An 18,955-nucleotide genomic window follows, 5' to 3' on the forward strand; every position below is an offset into this window, starting at 1 on the left:
ATTTTATTCTAAATAAGATATAGTACTTGAGTTCATAATAATCGAGTTGGTGCTTTCACAGCCAGACTAGATTGTTAGTGGACACACAATAGTAACTAACTCTAACTTCTGACCATGAAGTTTTGAAAATAATTGACGGCTGTTGACAGTTCAGCTAAACTGCTTCCTAATGCTGCTGACTTGGCATCCATTTGGGGTTAGCCAAGTTGCCTCTGGGGACCTTGAACTGGCATTAACATTTCCCTCAAGTGTATGTCCTAGATAACAGCCCATAGAGTCACAAGGAAATACTAGTTGCCGCTATGACCCCCCCCCCCCCGACTGCCCTTGTGATAAATAATAGGCTCCCTTGTCTCCCAGGTCCTTCTCCTCACATGCCCTTAGATAAAACTGCTGGGAAGCGTACCAAAATCCTGCTCTTTTTAGCTTAGATTGACCAATCTGGCCTTAGCCAGGAACCCCAAAGTACTCCACCCTTGGGCCCTAGTAAAAGAATGTGCCTGAGTTTCTGTTCCACTCTCTCTGCCTGCACCGTGTGTTGACTTCCCCATGTGGTTCCTTGAGGCAGCCGTGTGCGTCCTCCAGAACCAGGGAGTAATAAATTCTATTTGCTTTCCCTTGGAGTCTTTTGTTGAATCACGCTCAGCACCCCACACACCATCTTTACTTAGTAAATGATAATTGAACAAAGTCACAACACAGTGGGAAGAAAAGCTGTTTTAGTGGATGGGAACTGAAATGAGTGTTGGAAGGAGGACTTTTCTATCGAATGTCATATTCATTCAGAAGTTTTTTTTTCTACTCAACAAATATGACATTCAATGAAGAAGTCTTCCTTCAACACTCATTTCAGCTCCCATCCATCAAAACAACTCTGCTTCCCACAACTCAAATGATATGACTGTACCTATGTGCATAATAAGAAATAGGGGCCCAGGGAAGTCAAATTATGGTTCAAGAGACAATATCAAAAATCACATACAACTGATGAATCACTGAACTCTACCTCTGAAATGAATAATACACTATATGTTAATTAATTGAATTTAAATAAAATAAAAATTTAAAAAATCACATAAATTACCAGTCCCATGAAGATTACAGAAAAGCAGCAAAATCAAAAGCATATGTTATGCTTATTTTTTACTTATGTTTATTTACTGTTTCTCGTATATACATATATATGTGTACACACGTGTATGTGTATGCAAATGTGTATGTGTATGCACAGAGTGCATGATGGTCTGGAATACACTCCATTCGGTAGAAACATGGAATTAATATGATAAAAGATCAGAAAAGTGAACCTAGGGCATAATTTATCTGGTTGTACCCTGGGCTTATTTCATATTTTAAAAAGTAGTTGACGATTCTATTGTAATGATTATCTGCCTAAACTACTTTACTTAATTGCGATAATAGCATGCCTCTGATGGAGAATAGGGCCTACAGGCTGTGACCACTGACAAGACAAAGTCTGCACCTCGGTGATAAGCAATCAGTAGGATTCATGCAAAATGTCTTTTTCCTTCATTTTACCTTATTTTAAACATTCTTTCTGCTTCAGAGAGAATGGTGGGATGTGTGAGCACAGTGATGCAGTGAAGGCTTTTATTGATCTTTTTAAAGCTGTGTCTATATTTAAACAATATCCTTTGATGCACATACTTTGATTCTTACAGAGAAACTAGTCTACGATATGATTTGTGAAAATCACACCAGAGTCACTGAATTTATTCTTCTCGGTTTTACGAATAACCCCGAGATGCAAGTTCCCCTCTTCATTTTGTTCCTCGTCATCTACACAGTCACTTTGTTGGGCAACTTCCTTATCATCACAGTCACCAGTGTGGATCCTGCTCTTCAAACACCCATGTACTTCTTTCTCCGAAACCTATCACTTCTTGAAGTCTGTTTTACCTTGGTCATGGTGCCGAAGATGCTGGTGGATCTCGTGTCTCCAAGGAAAACCATCTCTTTTGTAGGCTGTGGTATCCAGATGTACTTTTTCTTCTTCTTTGGCAGCTCTGAATGTTTTCTCCTGTCTATGATGGCGTATGATCGCTTCGTGGCCATTGGTAACCCTCTCCGTTATTCAGTCGTAATGAATAGGTCCCTATGCTTATGGATGGCTGTCGGCTCTTGGATGTCTGGTGTTCCTGTCTCAATGCTACAAACAGCTTGGTTGATGGCCCTTCCTTTCTGTGGACCAAATACCATAGACCATTTTTTTTGTGATGGTCCTCCAGTGCTGAAACTAGTCACTCAGGATACAACCATGTATGAAATGCAAGCACTTGCCTCCACACTACTATTTATCATGTTTCCCTTTTCCCTCATTTTGGTGTCCTACACCCGCATTATCATAACCATCCTGAGGATGTCCTCTGCTTCTGGTCGCCAGAAGGCCTTCTCCACTTGTTCATCACACCTCATTGTGGTCTCCCTTTTCTATGGAACAGCCAGCTTGACCTACCTACGGCCCAAATCCAACCAGTCCCCCGAGAGCAAGAAGCTAGTGTCATTGTCCTACACTGTCATCACTCCTATGTTAAATCCCATCATCTACAGCCTAAGGAACAATGAAGTGAAGGGGGCAGTCAAGAGGACGGTTTCCAGAAAAGTCTTGCAGAAGTTAGATGTGTTTTGAGTTCCATTGCGTAGTGTTTCTAAATGAAGTAGGGGCAGCAGAACCCATAGACGAAAGCTTAAAAGGAGTAGAAGATTTGCTCTGATTTTGTCAGTGTCACTTGCTGTGATGGGTGGATCTCAGTGTATCAGTCAGAGTCCCAGAGAGAGACAGATGGTACTCTTGGGATAATTGAGAGAATCTTTATGATAAGGGGGCTATTTACAAATTAGGGGGCAAGGCTAGATAATTGTCACACAGCTCATATGATGGAAATTCCACATGTCTTGATCCGAAGGGGCGAGGGGAAGAAGCATTACCTGGAACCTGGAGGATGCCACGACTATAAGTAAAAGCCACACAACAGGAGCTCTGTTCTTTAGCAGAAGAAGGCAGGCATCCCTGCCTTATTCTATTCTGACTCAAATCTGCTGTTGCCTGCTCTTCATCAAACCAAATCTGAGACAGAGGACAAGAATTTCTGTCAATGCGGTACATCAAGGCCAGCCCTGCGGGGCACAGATCAGAATAGAAAAGTTGTGAAACATAAATGGAAATATTCACCACAGACCCCTACATATTCTACAGCTAATATGATGCAAATATAATTTTGCAATGTGTTTTAAGTAACTTTCTAAAAGATGTATTGAAAAGTGGAGACTTGTAGTTGCCAAGAATTCATGGTGCAAATTCTTTATATAGGTTGCTGCTTTAAATGAAGTTATATAATAAGATTACCTTAGTATAAATGTTTCATAACATGGTTCTGGACTTCTTAGATCATTGGCTTAATCATCTATTAATTTTTATTTTATTTTTTAAAGATTATTTGAGGGGGGGAAGGAGGGAGAGAGAATCTCAAGCAGACTCCATGCTGAGGGCAAAGCCCGACAGGGGGCTCAATCTCATGACCGGGAAATCATGACCTGTGCCTAAACCAAGAGTCCCACGCTCAACTGACTGAGCTACCCAGGCTCCCCTATTAATTTTTATTAATAAGCTGTTACTTCTTAGAATTTAAACAAGAAATACTTGCTTGCCACTATAGTAAAAGCAAGAGTAGTGATAACAATAGCGACCACGATTTATCAAGGCACTGTCATTAATAAATGCCCTCGCGGGGTGCCTAGGTGGCTCAATCGGATGACTGTCATGATCCCAGGGTCCTTTGATCGAGTCCCATGTTGGGCTCCCTGCTTAGCGGGGAGTCTGCTTCTCCATCTCCATCTGCCCTCCCCCCACTCATGCTCTCTCTCTCTCTCTCTCTCAAATAAATAAATAAAATCTTTTAAAAAAATGCCCTTGCAACAACCCAACAAGTCTATTATACATGTATTTTTCATAAAAGATGAATTAGGATCAGAAAATTTAAGTATCTTGACAGGGAAAAGAGTTATTGAGAGGTAGCCACAAGAACTCAAATTCAGATCCTTCTGCATTCCAAATTCAATATGTTAACTTCTTAAAAATCCTAGGACATTTTCACCCTGATAAAGCACCACTTATACATGGGAATTTTGTCTTTAAGGCCATAAATGCCTTAAATCAACTAAGAGGACAAAATGAAATTGAGCCAAATATAATTTTAGAAAATTTCATATTTCCACCCTCATAAAGATATATTGCCTTTGAATATGCAATTTATACCCAGTAGTATCTGCTGCTCTAAGTCTTCTTTAGCCAATGTTTCTCTTAATTGTATAGATTTTTCTTTAAGCAGCAACTGCCCTCTATCATACTTGGTCAATACCTGAGAAAAATTCAAAATCATCACAAATTTGCAACTTGTGATGACTATTTTAATTTAATTGTGATTTCCTGAGGTTTGTATCCATTGAGCATAATGGGAGTTTGGGGTAGGAAATATCGGTACCTTTAAATCTTTCTCCTTCAATGGCCTTTTAATTGTTTAAGTTTAAGTCACATATTCCAAATTAATGTTGCTAAATTCAGTGACCATCTGGTAAGACTGTTGCAATGGTTATTTCTCTTTTCTTTTCTTCCCTTTTTTAAAAAATAGATCGATTTATTTATTTGAGAGAGAGAGAAAACGCAGTGGAGGGGTAAAGGGAGAGTGAGAAAATCTCAAGCAGACTCCCCACTGAGCATGGAGCCTGACATGGGGCTTGATCCCATGACCCTGAAATCATGACCTGAGCCGAAATCAAGAGGCAGGCACTTGACCAACTGAGCCCCTCAGGTGTCCCTGGTTTTCTACTATTTGAATGTGACTCATGAGTAGATTGTGAGATTGTAAAATCAGTTTAGTAGTGCATGTGTATGTGTTTAATAAGCTGGCATAATAAAATCTAGAATAGAATAACATAGCAGTTTATGAAAAGAGTTTATGGAAGCACCTGATACATAGTAAACACTATCTGAGTGTTTGATAGTATTGTTGTTGGAATAACAGAAAATAGAGATTGGGTCCCATATATGAAAGGGTATGCTTTACTTATGCATATATTATGTTTTGAGTGAAATGTAAAATTAATTTCTTCCTGTAAGATGCAAGCAAAAATTTTCATAAGGCATTCATTTATTGCATATCTTGTGTGATTTAAAATCCATGGCTTCTTCAGGGCATTTATAATACATTTATTATGTTTCATACAGTTTTATTAAATTTGATATATGCCACAGAACCACAAAGTCTCTGAAGAGACTTTTTTTAAGCTTGTCATCCTCAATTTACAAATTGATTTTTTCTTTAGAGTTCCAAAAGCTAATTAACAGAGTCATTGTTATATCTAAAGAGATGATTAAAAGGACTCAATTGGTGAGTTGTTCACCCCCCAAAATGCTAAAGTTTCATCACTAACAACAATTCCAGAGTTTTCTTTGGACAAATATTTTCATCACTTTTTTATGGTGATATTACTGACTTTCGGGTTTTTCTTAAGTTTACAATCCCATAGATCTCTTCAATATATATGCCCCCATATTGTTATTTAGGACCATTTCTGGAAATATTTCTTCCAAATGTCATAAGCTTGAGTGTCAGAGGATGTCTTCAAAACCCAAACCTGGTACCGCTGAAATAAGAACTGGTTAGATCAGTTACTTCACATGTTACCTAGTCCTGTCACATATATGAGAGCTGAGGTAAGAAGAGCAATCAACATGTTGATATTTCAGTGTAGCTTAAAGTCTATCTTTGTTTCATTTCAAGGGTGGTCAGGTCAAATTAGTGAATCCAATCCAATGTATAACATAGCTTTATATTATATTTAACACGTGGGAAATAACACTGTCCCAAGAGAGTTTTGATTTTGGTTAGGAGACAAACTTAAGAGCAATTAATAAAAATACAATTATATAATGAGGAGATAAAGCAAAATCCTCAATTGCCAAAATCAATGCTATAAAATGCACATACATGCACATTTATAAACTCTCAGTATAAAATAATACTGATAGTGCTGTGGATTTTCAGCTAGCAGAGTGATTAAAATGTACTTAAAAATGCTGATTCATTGTGGAGTGAAACCTACATACCTAGTAGTCAGAAAATCACTATTTTCAATTCAGGATCCAATACTCAATAACTATTTATCCCCCATGAACCATTATCTCTGCCACAGGCTTGTCGCAAAGTCATGCGAGTTTTCATTGCACTACTACAGTTCAGTATATTCAGAAAGGAGGGAACAGTGATGATTTACTGATCACTTAGCCTCTGGACTCCTCATTCTCTTAGGGAAGGCAAAAACCATTTCCCATGGAGAAAGTAAAGGCCAGTTATGTATTCTACCAGACTCCCTAAAAGCTAGTTTGTAGCTAAGCTCAACTAATCAGATTTTGAATTCAGATTTAAGCATGCAAAGAAATGGGGACAGTGGGGGTTCACGTGAGCCCAGTGGCTCCCAGTGTCCAGGGCAGCGGAGGCTGCAGTGGCAGTGGCGGTCCCCAGTGTCCAGTGCTGGTAGTGCAAGCATAACTGTGGTGTCCATGTTTTCATTGTGGCCACATCACTGTGTTTACACAACTAATCTGGATTTTCACTGTGGTCCTGACTGCTGCTAATTCTTACGTTTCCCTTCCCATTTTATATGCTGTATACTTCTCAACATCTTTTCAACATCTTTCCTGTGTAAATCACCAAAAGTCAGTTTCAGGTTTTTTTTGGTTTTCTTTGTTTTTATTTTAATGATAAAAAATATATCAAGTATGTCATTTGACTGAATTAATTTGTAAGTTCCATCAAAATGGCTTGCATAGAAGCATTATGAAAGGAACATTCTAAATCTAGAAGAAAAAATTACATATGCATATGTATATATGGTATTTATTGATATGTAGAGACAGGAACCTCTCTTCATCATAAATTAGATGGGAATAACCTTCTGTGTGTGTTTTAAGGCCATCTGGAGATGGTGCAGAAATAATTTTAAAACAGGCCTTTAGATGTGGCCTTCAAAACGATAATGATGGGCATCTGGGTGGCTCAGCTGGTTGAGTGTCTGCCTTCAGCTCAGGTCATGATCCCAGAGTCCTGGGATTGAGTCCTGCATCAGGCTCCCTGCTCAGCATGGAGTCGGCTTCTCTCTCTGTCCCTCTACCCCACTCCTGCTTGGGCTCTCCCTCCCCCCCCTCTTTCTCTCTTGCAAAAATAAATAAAATTTTTAAAAAACTATACTGATATTATTAATTTTTAGATTAGTTGGGTGTATTTTCTCTATCTACAACCATTGAAAATTTGTAGAGAAATGTTTGATAGAAAAAAATTGATATTTTGTTTAATCAGTTTTTTAATTTTAATGTGAACAAAAACCATATATGAATAAAGCAAATTCAAACATGTGGTAGAAAAAAAGTAATCTTACTTTTTAAAACCTAGATGCATATACGTCAAGTGGTATTTGATGCAGGAGCCAAGAATACTCGATGGGGAAAAGACAGTGATTTCAATAAATTGTGCTAGGAGAATTGGATATTCACAGGTAAAAGAATGAAACTAGACCCTTATCTTATACCACTCACAAAATTCAATCAGATTAAAGACTTAACTGTAAGACCTGAAACCATAAAACTCCTAGAAGAAAACAGGGAAAATGCTTCTTGACATGGGTCTTAGCAATGATTTTTGGGTATAACACCTTAGGCAAAAGCAACACAATAAAAAAAATAAATAAACAAGTGGGAGGGACTACATCAAGCTGAAAATCTTCTGCACAGCAAAAGAAACAATCAGCAAAATGCAAAACAACCTATGGAATGGGAGAATATATTTGCAAATTATAAACTTGATACAGGATTAGTAGCCAAAATATATAAGGAACTCATGCAACTCAATAGCCCAAATCCCCAAATAATCCAGTTTAAAAATGGGCAGATGACCTGAAGAGACATTTTTCCAAAGAATATATTCAGATGCCCAAGAGGTACAGGAAAAGGTGCCCAAAGCCACTAATCACTAGGGAAATGCAAATTAAAACCACAACGAAATTTCACCTTGGACTTGTTGGAGTGGCTATCATCAAAAAGACAAGCGATAACAAAAAGCGGGGAAGATGTGGAAAAAAGGGAACGCCTTTGCACTGTTGGTGGGAATATAAATTGCAACAGCCACTATGGAACATAGTATGAAGGTTCCTCAAAATAATTAAAGGGAGAACTACCACAGGTCCTAGCAATTCCACTACTGGGTATATATCCAAAGGAAACAGAATCACTGTGTCAGAGAGATATATGCACACCCACGTTCACCGCTGTATTATTTACAATGTAAAATATACTTACAACACACATATGCAATAGGTATTATTCAGCCATCAAAAAGAAGCAAATCCTGCCAGTTATGACAACACGGATGGATCCTGAGGTCATTCTAAGTAAAATAAGTCAGGCAGATAAAGACAAATGAGGTATGATCTCACTTATATGTGGAATCTAAAAAACACTCCTCGAAAAAGAGATCAGATTTGTGGTTACCAGGGGCAAGGTGTACAGGTAGGGAAGTTGGTCAAAAGGTATAGACTTCTAGTTACAAGATAAATAAGTACTGGGGCTGCAATGCACACAACATGACTACAGTTAATGCCACTCTATGGTAAACCTGAGAGTTGCTAAGAGAATAGATCCTGAAAGTTCTTATCACGGGGGAGATATTTTGTAACTATATGAGGTTATGGATGTTAACTAAACTTATGTGGTAATCATTTTGTAATAGACAGATGTCAAGACATTATACTGTGCACCTTAAGCTTATATGGTGCTGTACGTCAATTCTATCTCAATAAAATGGGAAAAAATAAAACTAGTGAAATCTGTAAATAAAATAAAAATAAAAACCTAGGTGCTATTTCTGGCTCTTTCATTAACTATCTTTTTGACCTTGGTCAAGAGAGAAACTCTTTGAGACAAACTTTGGTCATCTATAAAGGAGCAAGTAATAAAATTATATGAAACAAAAATTTGACAATAATAAATAGTAATGCACAGATTATAAATGGCAAAGTGGTTGGGAAATGGGTAGAAATTTTCATGAACTAATTTGCAAAAGAAGCTTAACTTTAAGTTGAAAAAAGAAGCCTGCCGGGGCACCTGGGTGGCTCAGTCGTTAAGCGTCTGCCTTTGGCTCAGGGCGTGATCCCAGCGTTATGGGATCGAGCCCCACATCAGGCTCCTCTGCTGGGAGCCTGCTTCTTCCTCTCCCACTCCCCCTGCCTGTGTTCCCTCTCTCGCTGGCTGTCTCTATCTGTCAAATAAATAAATAAAATCTTAAAAAAAAAGAAAAGAAAAAGAAGCCTGCCTTGTGTTTGGCAAAGGAACACAGAGAAAGGCAAAAAGAAAGGGAAGGAAGCTGTTTGCATGTTAATTGGCATTTTCTCTTTTTCTCATACACTTGTTTATAGATTGGGCTTTTATTTGTTTTTTTTTTTTTTTTAAATTACAGACATGTTTTTAATGATTATCGGCTATTTGATTTCTCTTCAGGACATTTCATACAACGTATATGAACACTGTTGTGAGTTGAATTGTGTCCTCCCAGAGATAAGTCAAACTCCTAATAGCAGATACGTGTGAATGTGACTGTATTTGGAAATAGGGCATTTTCACGTGTAATCAGTGAAGATAAGGTTACACTAGATTGGGGTGGGCCGTAAATCCAATAACTAGGGTCATTATTTAAGGAGAGATTCAGAGACACAAAGATACACAGATCCACAGGACTGACAGCCATGTCAAGATGGAGGCAGAAGCTGGAGAGATGTAGCCACAAGCCAGGAGTGCCGAAGATTGTGGGCCGGCACCAGAAGCCAGAAGAAAGGCATGCAACAGATTTTTCCTCAAAGCCACCAGACTTCTGGCCTCCTGAACTATGAAAGAATAAATTTCTGTTGTTTTAAGCCACTGGGTTGGGGTAATTTGTTATGGCAGCCCGAGGACACCAATACAGTCACCACAGCTTTCAGAGCGATTAAGCGCATTCTTACGAGCTGTGTGATGGATGGATAGGGAAATGGCCACGTCCTTTTAAATGTTACTCAGCAGCTCCACTCAGCAGGAAAATGTCTGTTTCTCATCCTTTGACTTTAGCGTAGCCAGTCCTGTGACTTGCTTTTGCAAAGAGATGTGACAGAGGAATGTTGTGCCAGTTCAGAGTGTAAGCATCAGGAAGCCAAGCATGCATCCTCTCTCCCTCTTGCACCCACACAATTCACAGGAGAACGAGCCAAGGCTAGTTTGCGGGAAGAGACACCTGTGGAAGCTGAGCTCATTCGTCCCTCCTGAAGCCATTCTAGAGGAGCTTACAGCTGGTTGATTCCCCAGGATGTGGGAGAACCCAGTCCCCATCAGCAGAACTGCCTAGCTGAACCACAGACTCAGGAACAGTAACACATGCTTGCTGTTTTAAGATGCTAAATTTTGGGGAGCTTTGTTATGTAGAAATGGCAAAGTGATAAAAGATGCATGACCAGATAATTCCTGGTTAAGGATCACATTTGTCAGATCTGTCTTGACTCTAACTAAATTGTTCCCACCATAAAGCACGGTGCAGAGAAGCTGTAAATGTTAACCCTGTGTTGTAACAGAGCCTACTTGCCTTTCTTGTTACCCGCTTGATTTATTGAACTCCCCCTGCTTTCATTGGTCTCTCTGAATATTAACTTCATCCTCAAAATTCCAATACTGTTTTCCATCTTTTCGTGGACTCTTTTACATGGTTTAGATTTCCCTTTACCTTCTGGATCATATCAATACATTGAGCTCAGCAAGAACTCTAGCTGCAGCTAGAAAATATTCCTAAGCACCCCATTAGCCCCCAGATACCACTACTCTCAGTATAGTCCTGATCAATTACCTTTTAGAAAATAAAGCATGCATTTAAACTCACTGGGGTTTATCAGAAAAGGGTGATTAAGAATAGCTATGAAAGAAAGAACAGCTATCAATAACATTTGTTATATGCTATATTTTAAAACTACAGAAAAAATGGTAATGCCATGATGTTGAGTATTTGTGGAAAATATGCAGAGGAAACAGAATATCTGAATATCTTTGTGCTTATAATGCTTAATTGGGGAAATTAGAGTGGCAGTTGGTAAAAATAGGCTGTTTATTCCTTCTTTGGAATAACACCCACATAGTTGCAAAGCTAAGACACCCTTTCCCAGTGAACTTATCTGCTATGTGAGAGCGTAGGGTGGGTTACAAGGCAAAGATTAAAAGGGGTTTGAGAACATTTTAGGGTTGGATGGGTATATTTATTTTCTTGATTGTGGTGAAGTTTTTATAGGTTTATGACATATCTCAAAACTTATCAAACTATATATTTTAACATGTAAATTCCTTATAAATCAATTATACCTCGATAGAACAGAATATCTAATTTAGACATCTAATCCGGCTTAAATGAATCCTCAACAAATATTTACTGAGCAAAGGTATCATGCTGTGGGTCCTTCTTGTAGGGAGTACACTTAAATATATATAAACACCCCGAGGTATCATAAAGAAACTGGTAGTTGCCAAACACTCCCACAGGCACATAGAGAAGCTAGTACATAAGGTCCCTCACTTACTGGAGCTTACAGTTGAGTGAGGATGCTAGACAATAAACACAAGAAAACAAAGAAATAACAAAATTTAAGCGTGGTATGAACAACAGGAGAATCTACTATGTATAAAGTATCAAGCCACTTAAAGGTTAGACAGTGATTGAGAGTGTTATCCTACGTACTATGATCAGGGAAGCTTCCCCTGAGGCATGCCCAAATCTGAGATCTCAGTGACCTGAGGGAGCTAGTCATGTGATGTTTGAAGAAAGAACATCACAGAAAGATGGAAAAGCCATGGCAAAGGCTTTGAGTTGACCATGGGCTTGCGTGACAAAGGAATAGCAAGATATCCATTCACATAAACCAAAATGAGTAAGAAAATTAGTGATAGATAAATTCTAAGAGCAATGGAATGGCAAGGAAGGCTTGGCAGGGGATTTCAATGCGCCTATATGCTCTTCGTTTCTTCTTTTTACCTGCTAATTTGATCTATGTTTGTTGGGACAGAAAGCCAGGCATTCCTGAGTATTTTGAAGCAGACAAATTCTGATGACCCAGGGACCATTTCCCAATGGGTCCTAAACCTTTATATGCTCTGATTTAGCCACAGAAGGAGCTCATTTGAAACTAAGGCAGAACCGATTCACCTGTTTGAGGTAGGAGAGGATTGGTAATGGCTGCATTAACTACAGATGTATAGTCTCTTTATTGTTTTGTCTGTTACTTTTCAGGTTTGTGTGTTGACACAACTGTGTACACTTTCTTTTTAAATAAAATTTTCATTGATCTAAGCAAATACAGATGTAAAATTCAAAATACGACAGTTTAGCATATATACAGATTTTCAGGCAGAAAATATTACACCATGCTCACAGAACAGAGCCTAAAGTAAATCAAATCGCACTTTCTTCTGTTTTTCCACGTTGCCCATTCCTTCTTGTCATGGATTCAATATTCTTAACTTTCTTCCTAAATGCTTCTTAAACTAGCAAAGAGGTTCACCACCGATGGAGGCAGAGGCTAAATATGAAAGTTATACACAATTCAGTGTAGAGATGATTTTACTTTAGGAGAATGTATTCATAATTGAAGTTATCCAGGGAAGATTGGGAAAGATTTTCCATATTCTTTTAACTACAAATAAATTTTTTTAAAGAAAAAAAGCATTGTCCTGGCAGTAAATCTTTTGAGTAAATATGTTTTTGCCAAATAAATCTTGTTTGGGTCACGTATTTATTATTTGATCATATGTACATAAGATTATGTATATATCACATTTGGTATATATATATATTACTTTTCTCGGAATAGCACTGATCTTTATTATAAAGATTATCATCTTTTATTTTGCTGAAAGCAATTTGGTTGATATAAATTTTTCTTATATAAAAACTCTCACTTTGTTCATCTTTTGTTTGGTAGATGATGTCACTTACGAATCTATAAATATTTTTACTCTCATTTTTGGACACTTGTTTATTCAGTAAAGTGTTTCTATCATGTGGGAGTCATTTACAAAGTTTTCATTTTATCAAAAAATGATGATTTAAACAATGGAAATTTCAGGATCTTAATGTTCTTTAGTGAATGCATTGCTTGAGTACTTTCCGAGTTACAATTTTCAGTCTTAATTAATAGCTAGGATCTCAAACTGAAAGACTGACATCAATATCTCTAAATTATCTGACATTAGCTATTTTCATGTAGAAACAGAATGTCATTAGCCGTTGTTCAAATCCCCGATTTATTTCAAGTAGTTGTGGCAATATTACAATGTAATGCGCTGTTTTGTCATAGTGGAAGAGGTGTGACCTAATATTTTTCTGCATATGAAATATTGTTGTAAAGCTCATTATTTGTGCATAATTTTTAATTTCCTACATTTATTTATCTGTATTCATTATAAAGTGGTCAGGATAATACATTCAGACATAGATAGCCATTATTTCAACTAACACTTAAATTTACATTCTTGGTGCATTAATCTAGTTCTCATTAACAAAACAGAATTTTTAATAACACTGGTAAGTGCATCGCATATGATGCTTTCTAAATATGGTAATATAGAGGTATTTGACAAAAGAGACAAATATCTACAAAAGCACAAATTGATTGAAGTTATGTTAGGAACCTTGAAATTTTCTAGATATAAATCTTCTAGACAATCAGCCTTCCTAAGTTGGCAAAACCGCTCTTCTGTTGTATTAAATACTTCTGGAGTTTTCACCTTGATAAGAATATATGATGGGTGATGATTGTTTACTTACCACTTTGGGAGTTTTCACCTTGCTAAGAATATATTATGTGTGACTATTACTAAGTTATTACATAGTGTAATATGAAAATATGTCAACATATGTAGTAAAACAGTTGTTAAAATGAAAAGAATTTTATAATTTTTTGAATAGAGAAAAGCATTCTTAGTAATATTTCTTTGTGTCTGATGATGAAAAATTCTGAAGAGCTGTATGTATAAGCTTACTTGGAACTTGTATTTGCATAAAAACCATAGCATTTAATAAAATAGGGCTATGAATCTAAAAAAGTCAAAAAATATTTTCCATTAAAATTTTTACCAAATCTGTATAATTTTCTGGCCTCTGTATGAAAGATATAGAGAAATAAGACTTATTCTTGTGGGTAATTTATTTATGTTAAAGCTGGGCAGATAAAGTGTACATATTTGATATAACTGGAAAATAATTGGACTTTATGACTAAGTGTTATATTGTGGTAAATTTTAATAAAGGAGAAACAATTAGGGTTGATTGAGATTGTTAGATACAACTGTATGAAGAGCTGAGCTTGAGCTGACATTTAAGGAACTGTAATTTGCTGATGGGCAGTTCCTACATACAGCAAGAAAGCACAATCAGGGAGATTATTTTGATTTAACTTTTGCCAAGTACTGACTAATGCATATATCTACATTAAATGGTGATAGCATTTATTGAACCCTTGCCATGACCAAAGAACTGTAAGTAATATGAATTCCTAGCACTTTACTAAGAATTAAGGGGAAGGGGCACCTGGGTGGCTGAGTTGGTTAAGGGTTTCCCTTTGGCTCCCGTGGTGATCCCAGGGTCCTGGGATGCAGCCCTGCCTCGGGCTCCCTGCTGAGCAGGGAGTCTGCTTCTCCCTCTCCCCCTGGTCCTGCTCTTTTCTCTCACTTGCTCACTCTCTCTGTCTCTCAAATAAATAAATTAAAAAAAAAAAAAAGAAAGAAAGAAAAAAAGATTGAAGGAAAAGTCATCAGGCTTGGGGCCAGGGCTCAGCTACCGCGAGGAGGGTGTGGGATGGGGGTGCGGGGAGGGCCGGGGCCAGAGCCAGCCATTGCCAGGTCAGTAGCTGAGCACATCCCTCCGGCAGAGCAGGGCTGCCTGCACCGTGGACCAGTGCGGCATCACCCCCTCCAAGACCCCGCTGGTGTTTCCCAGCCTTACCTTCTGGGGGCAGGTGGCATTTTATGCTGTGTGGGAGCCTAGGTCTTTATCCCTTGGGATGACCGGGACACTTCCTGGAAGACGTGTACACCCTCGTCCCCGCTGTAGTGATCCCCGCCGCAGGGGCCCTGCTGTTCCTTAGGGGCCTACTGGGCTGCTGCCCCACAGTCCGGGGAAGCCCGTGGGGACCTGCCCCGCTGGTCATCATCCTGCTCTTGGTTTGTGTCGCCGAAGTCGTCGTAGTGGGGTTGGGACACGTTACAGAGCAAAGGTGGAAAGTGAGGTGTTCGCCGCCTTCAGAAAGCGGGTAAGAGCTGCCGTGGACCCACCGGGTGCTGCGGGCCGGGCTACTGATGCCCTGCGGGGACTCACAACGCGTCAGACGGGGAAAGCACGCACTGGGTCAAAGAGACCAAACAGCAGAGTGCCCGTCTTCGCCGCTGCCCAGACACCACCGGCCACGGTCCTGGCCCGCGCTCTGACCTCGATGCGGGGGGCGCCAGGCTCCAGCTGTGCAGAAGCTCCAAGAAATCACGACGCCTGTTATCTGGGCCGCGGGCGCATTTGCAGCTGCTGGGCTGCTGGGAATGTCCTGTGCGTGTACCCTACTGTGCAGGAGGACTGGAGACCCTGCTGACGAGCTGCTCGTCCCCGGCGGAGCCTATGCGTAGTGGGAAACGCGAGCCTGAGCTCTTCAGTCTCGTGCTGACCTGCAAGGTGAATTGAGCAGGTCGACTGTGTGGGCGGCCTGAGTTCATTTCGTTACAGCACAGGCGTTGGACAAAGCAGCTTGGCTCTTCAATGAGCCCGCCTACTTCCCTCCCCACCTAGGACTTTCTTCTCTATTCTAGCTGACTCTCCATGTCCCAAGTTTTTAAGTATAGCAGTATATATTTAATTTCAGGACCATTTGCGGGTTGCATAGTGTGGGAGAATCAAAGGGGACCTATGCTGCTTCTGCTAAGTCCACGGAGTAAGGGGGCTGCTGCCAGAGTGTCACTGGGCCCTTTCAGTCTTCATGATGGACAACTCTGGGCCCAAGGTTTTTGGGGGAGGCAGGGGAAGCTGTGGTTAAAGTTAACACTAGATGGTGCCCCTTGTCAGGGTCCTTTTAAAAAACATATGCTGTAGTCCAATAAGATAGCAAATGCATAAAATTGCTAAGACAGATTTTAGAATCATTAAAAAAAAGAAATAAAGGAAAAATCGATCTAAGCTTAGAGCTTCACTAGGTACACAGAATTATTATTCAAAACGAGAAACCAAAATAAGAGAAAATATGAAACAGCAAAAAGAAGAAAACAACCAAGTTCAATTTTATTCCTATAGCTCATACCTTAATTTATGTTTGCTTTGTTGCCTAATAAATTGAGAGTTAAAAGCCTGATTTAAGAAATGTATTTCATCAAATAAAATTGACTCCCTAAGTTTGTTTTAGATTTGTCTATACACATAGGACGGCATCTAATACCTTAGAGGAAAATCAAAATAGATTAAGAAGGAAAAGATAAATGAATGAAAAAAACGGGGAAAGCAATTGACAATGTTCCAAGGAAGCAACACCTTTGTTAATTATCAAGTAAAATAAGAAAATGTGTTAATCGCTACATGTCATTATTATTTTCTGTCTGAATTTGTGTCTGAAGTCAATGACGGGAAACCGGACATCGGTGATAGAATTCATTCTTCTTGGACTGACAGATGATGCTGATCTCCAAGCTGTGCTTTTCCTTTTTCTGCTGCTAACTTACGTCTTAAGCATCCTGGGAAACGTGACCATCATCATTCTGACCCTGCTGGATTACCGCCTCCAGACGCCTATGTATTTCTTCCTCCGGAATTTTTCTTTTTTGGAAATATCTTTTACCTCTGTCTTTGTTCCCAAAATGCTGGTCAATATCGGAACTGGAGATAAGACTATCTCCTTTGCGGGGTGTTTCACTCAGTACTTTTTTGCCATCCTTCTGGGAGCCACTGAGTTTTATCTTTTAGCTGCCATGTCCTACGACCGCTACGCTGCCATTTGTAAACCCCTCCATTATATAACTTTAATGAGCAAGAGACTCTGCGTTCAACTTGTCCTGTGTTCCTGGTTCTCAGGATTTTTGGTTGTCATTGTGCCACATACGATGGCTCTCCAGCTGCCTTTCTGCGCATCCAATGTCATCAATCATTACTGCTGCGATTACACGGTACTGCTGCACCTGTCCTGCGCAGACACACGTTTCATAGAAATGATGGAGTTCATCTCTGTGGGAATTACCCTCATCTTCACCCTGGTGCTAGTGATTCTTTCCTACATGTACATCATCAGGACAATTCTGAGAATCCCCTCTGTTCAACAAAGAAAAAAAGCTTTTTCTACATGCTTCTCTCACATGATTGTGGTCTCACTTTCTTATGGAAGTTGTATCTTTATGTACATAAATCCTTCTGTTAAGGATGCAGAAACTTTTAATAAGGGAGTGGCTGTCCTAAATACCTCAGTTGCCCCTCTGCTGAACCCTTTCATCTATACTCTAAGGAACAAGCAAGTGAAAATAGCCTTCAAAGATATGGTCAGCAAGATTTCCAGAAGGTGAAACTAACTGAGGTTCGTAATAATAAATAATACGTAAATGTTTGGAACAGTGTAGATGTACATTATTATAGCATTAAAGTGTTTGTTATTATATATCGTCAATATTCCCAACTGAACACCAAAACAGTAAAACTGCTTGTTTAATGAAACCTATTTTGCCATCACTTTATTTCTTAAAATTTTACAGGCCTTGAGTGTGTGTATATGTGTGTGTCCTCTAACACTTTTGTGCTACTTTTCCTTATTTGTACCTCACTTTCAGGGAAAAGATTCGTGAGAAAGGCAGAATTGAGAATATGACTTCTAATAGTTTGTTTTTTACAATTCAGCTTTTCTTATTTTATCCACTGCCGGATGGTGTTCAATGTCTGTATTTGGTAACTGAATAACCAAATCTACACCCAGAGGAAATCTACTTTAGTTTGTTAAGAATAGCTTAAATACTGTATTACTGTATTAATATAAAGTTGCTTATTTACAAATTATATTATTCAGATTTAAATTTAGTGTTTCCACAATAATCACCACTGAAAACTTAGGCTACTCAATGTTTGAGAGAAAGAAAGTTCTGAAGAAGGGAAAATCAATATATGTTTGTTTTCAAATTGATTGCAAAATGGTTAATAATGATTTATACACACATTAAACTCTGAGTGAATCCAGGAAAGAGGTAAAGAGATGATTCAAATTTAAGTTAATTAGCAATATATCATTATAGCAAATTCATACAATTTAGTGTTGTTGCCTCGTCATTGTTCTGGTTCTCTTCTACAAGAATATGAAATAAAACTGTATGAACAGAATCTACGGTGTTAATAGTTTTGTAAGCCTTAATCATATTCTTTCTAAATTTCATACTAAACTTTAAATTTCTGTAATCTGATATTCTCCAGCAGGATGTCCATCAAAGCTGATATTTTGTGAACATTTCTTGTTCATATTAATTTTTCAAAAAACATGGGTGAGACTCATAGTATGGGTAATTTTAAAAATTAAAGAAGCCAAGAAAATTAAAAAATTATAGATGTTTTACTTTAATCTCTTCAATGTACAGATGAAGAAAACTGAGTCCTAGAGATATTAACAAACTTTTATTAAAGCATATAGTTAAGTTTGTGCTCTTGAATTATTTAGTCATCCATCTAATTATTCAGAATCTACTAATAGGAGAGATACTAAAAGAGTGCTCTGGGAAACCATGGAGGAGAAAGATGATTGAAAATGTAGAACTTGTTAGTTCATAATCACCTTGCCATAACTTCATCAGAAAAAATACCTAAATACCCGACACATAGCT

General features: G+C 38.5%; 2 protein-coding genes across 2 annotated transcripts; both read left to right on the plus strand.

Moving 5' to 3' along the window:
• The first annotated feature begins 1,699 nt into the window (after positions 1–1,699).
• OR10A7 (olfactory receptor family 10 subfamily A member 7) lies at positions 1,700–2,650 on the plus strand. Its single transcript, XM_045800755.1, has one exon. It carries the CDS (start codon positions 1,700–1,702, stop codon positions 2,648–2,650), a length of 951 nt encoding a protein of 316 aa, XP_045656711.1.
• A 14,076-nt stretch (positions 2,651–16,726) lies between these two features.
• LOC123794553 (olfactory receptor 2AP1-like) lies at positions 16,727–17,659 on the plus strand. The gene has a single exon (XM_045800719.1). It carries the CDS (start codon positions 16,727–16,729, stop codon positions 17,657–17,659), a length of 933 nt encoding a protein of 310 aa, XP_045656675.1.
• Positions 17,660–18,955: the final 1,296 nt, after the last annotated feature.

The sequence above is a fragment of the Ursus americanus genome, chromosome 25, assembly GCF_024610735.1.
Source record: "Ursus americanus isolate L20-20 chromosome 25, mUrsAme1.1.p, whole genome shotgun sequence".
Taxonomy (NCBI): domain Eukaryota; kingdom Metazoa; phylum Chordata; class Mammalia; order Carnivora; family Ursidae; genus Ursus; species Ursus americanus.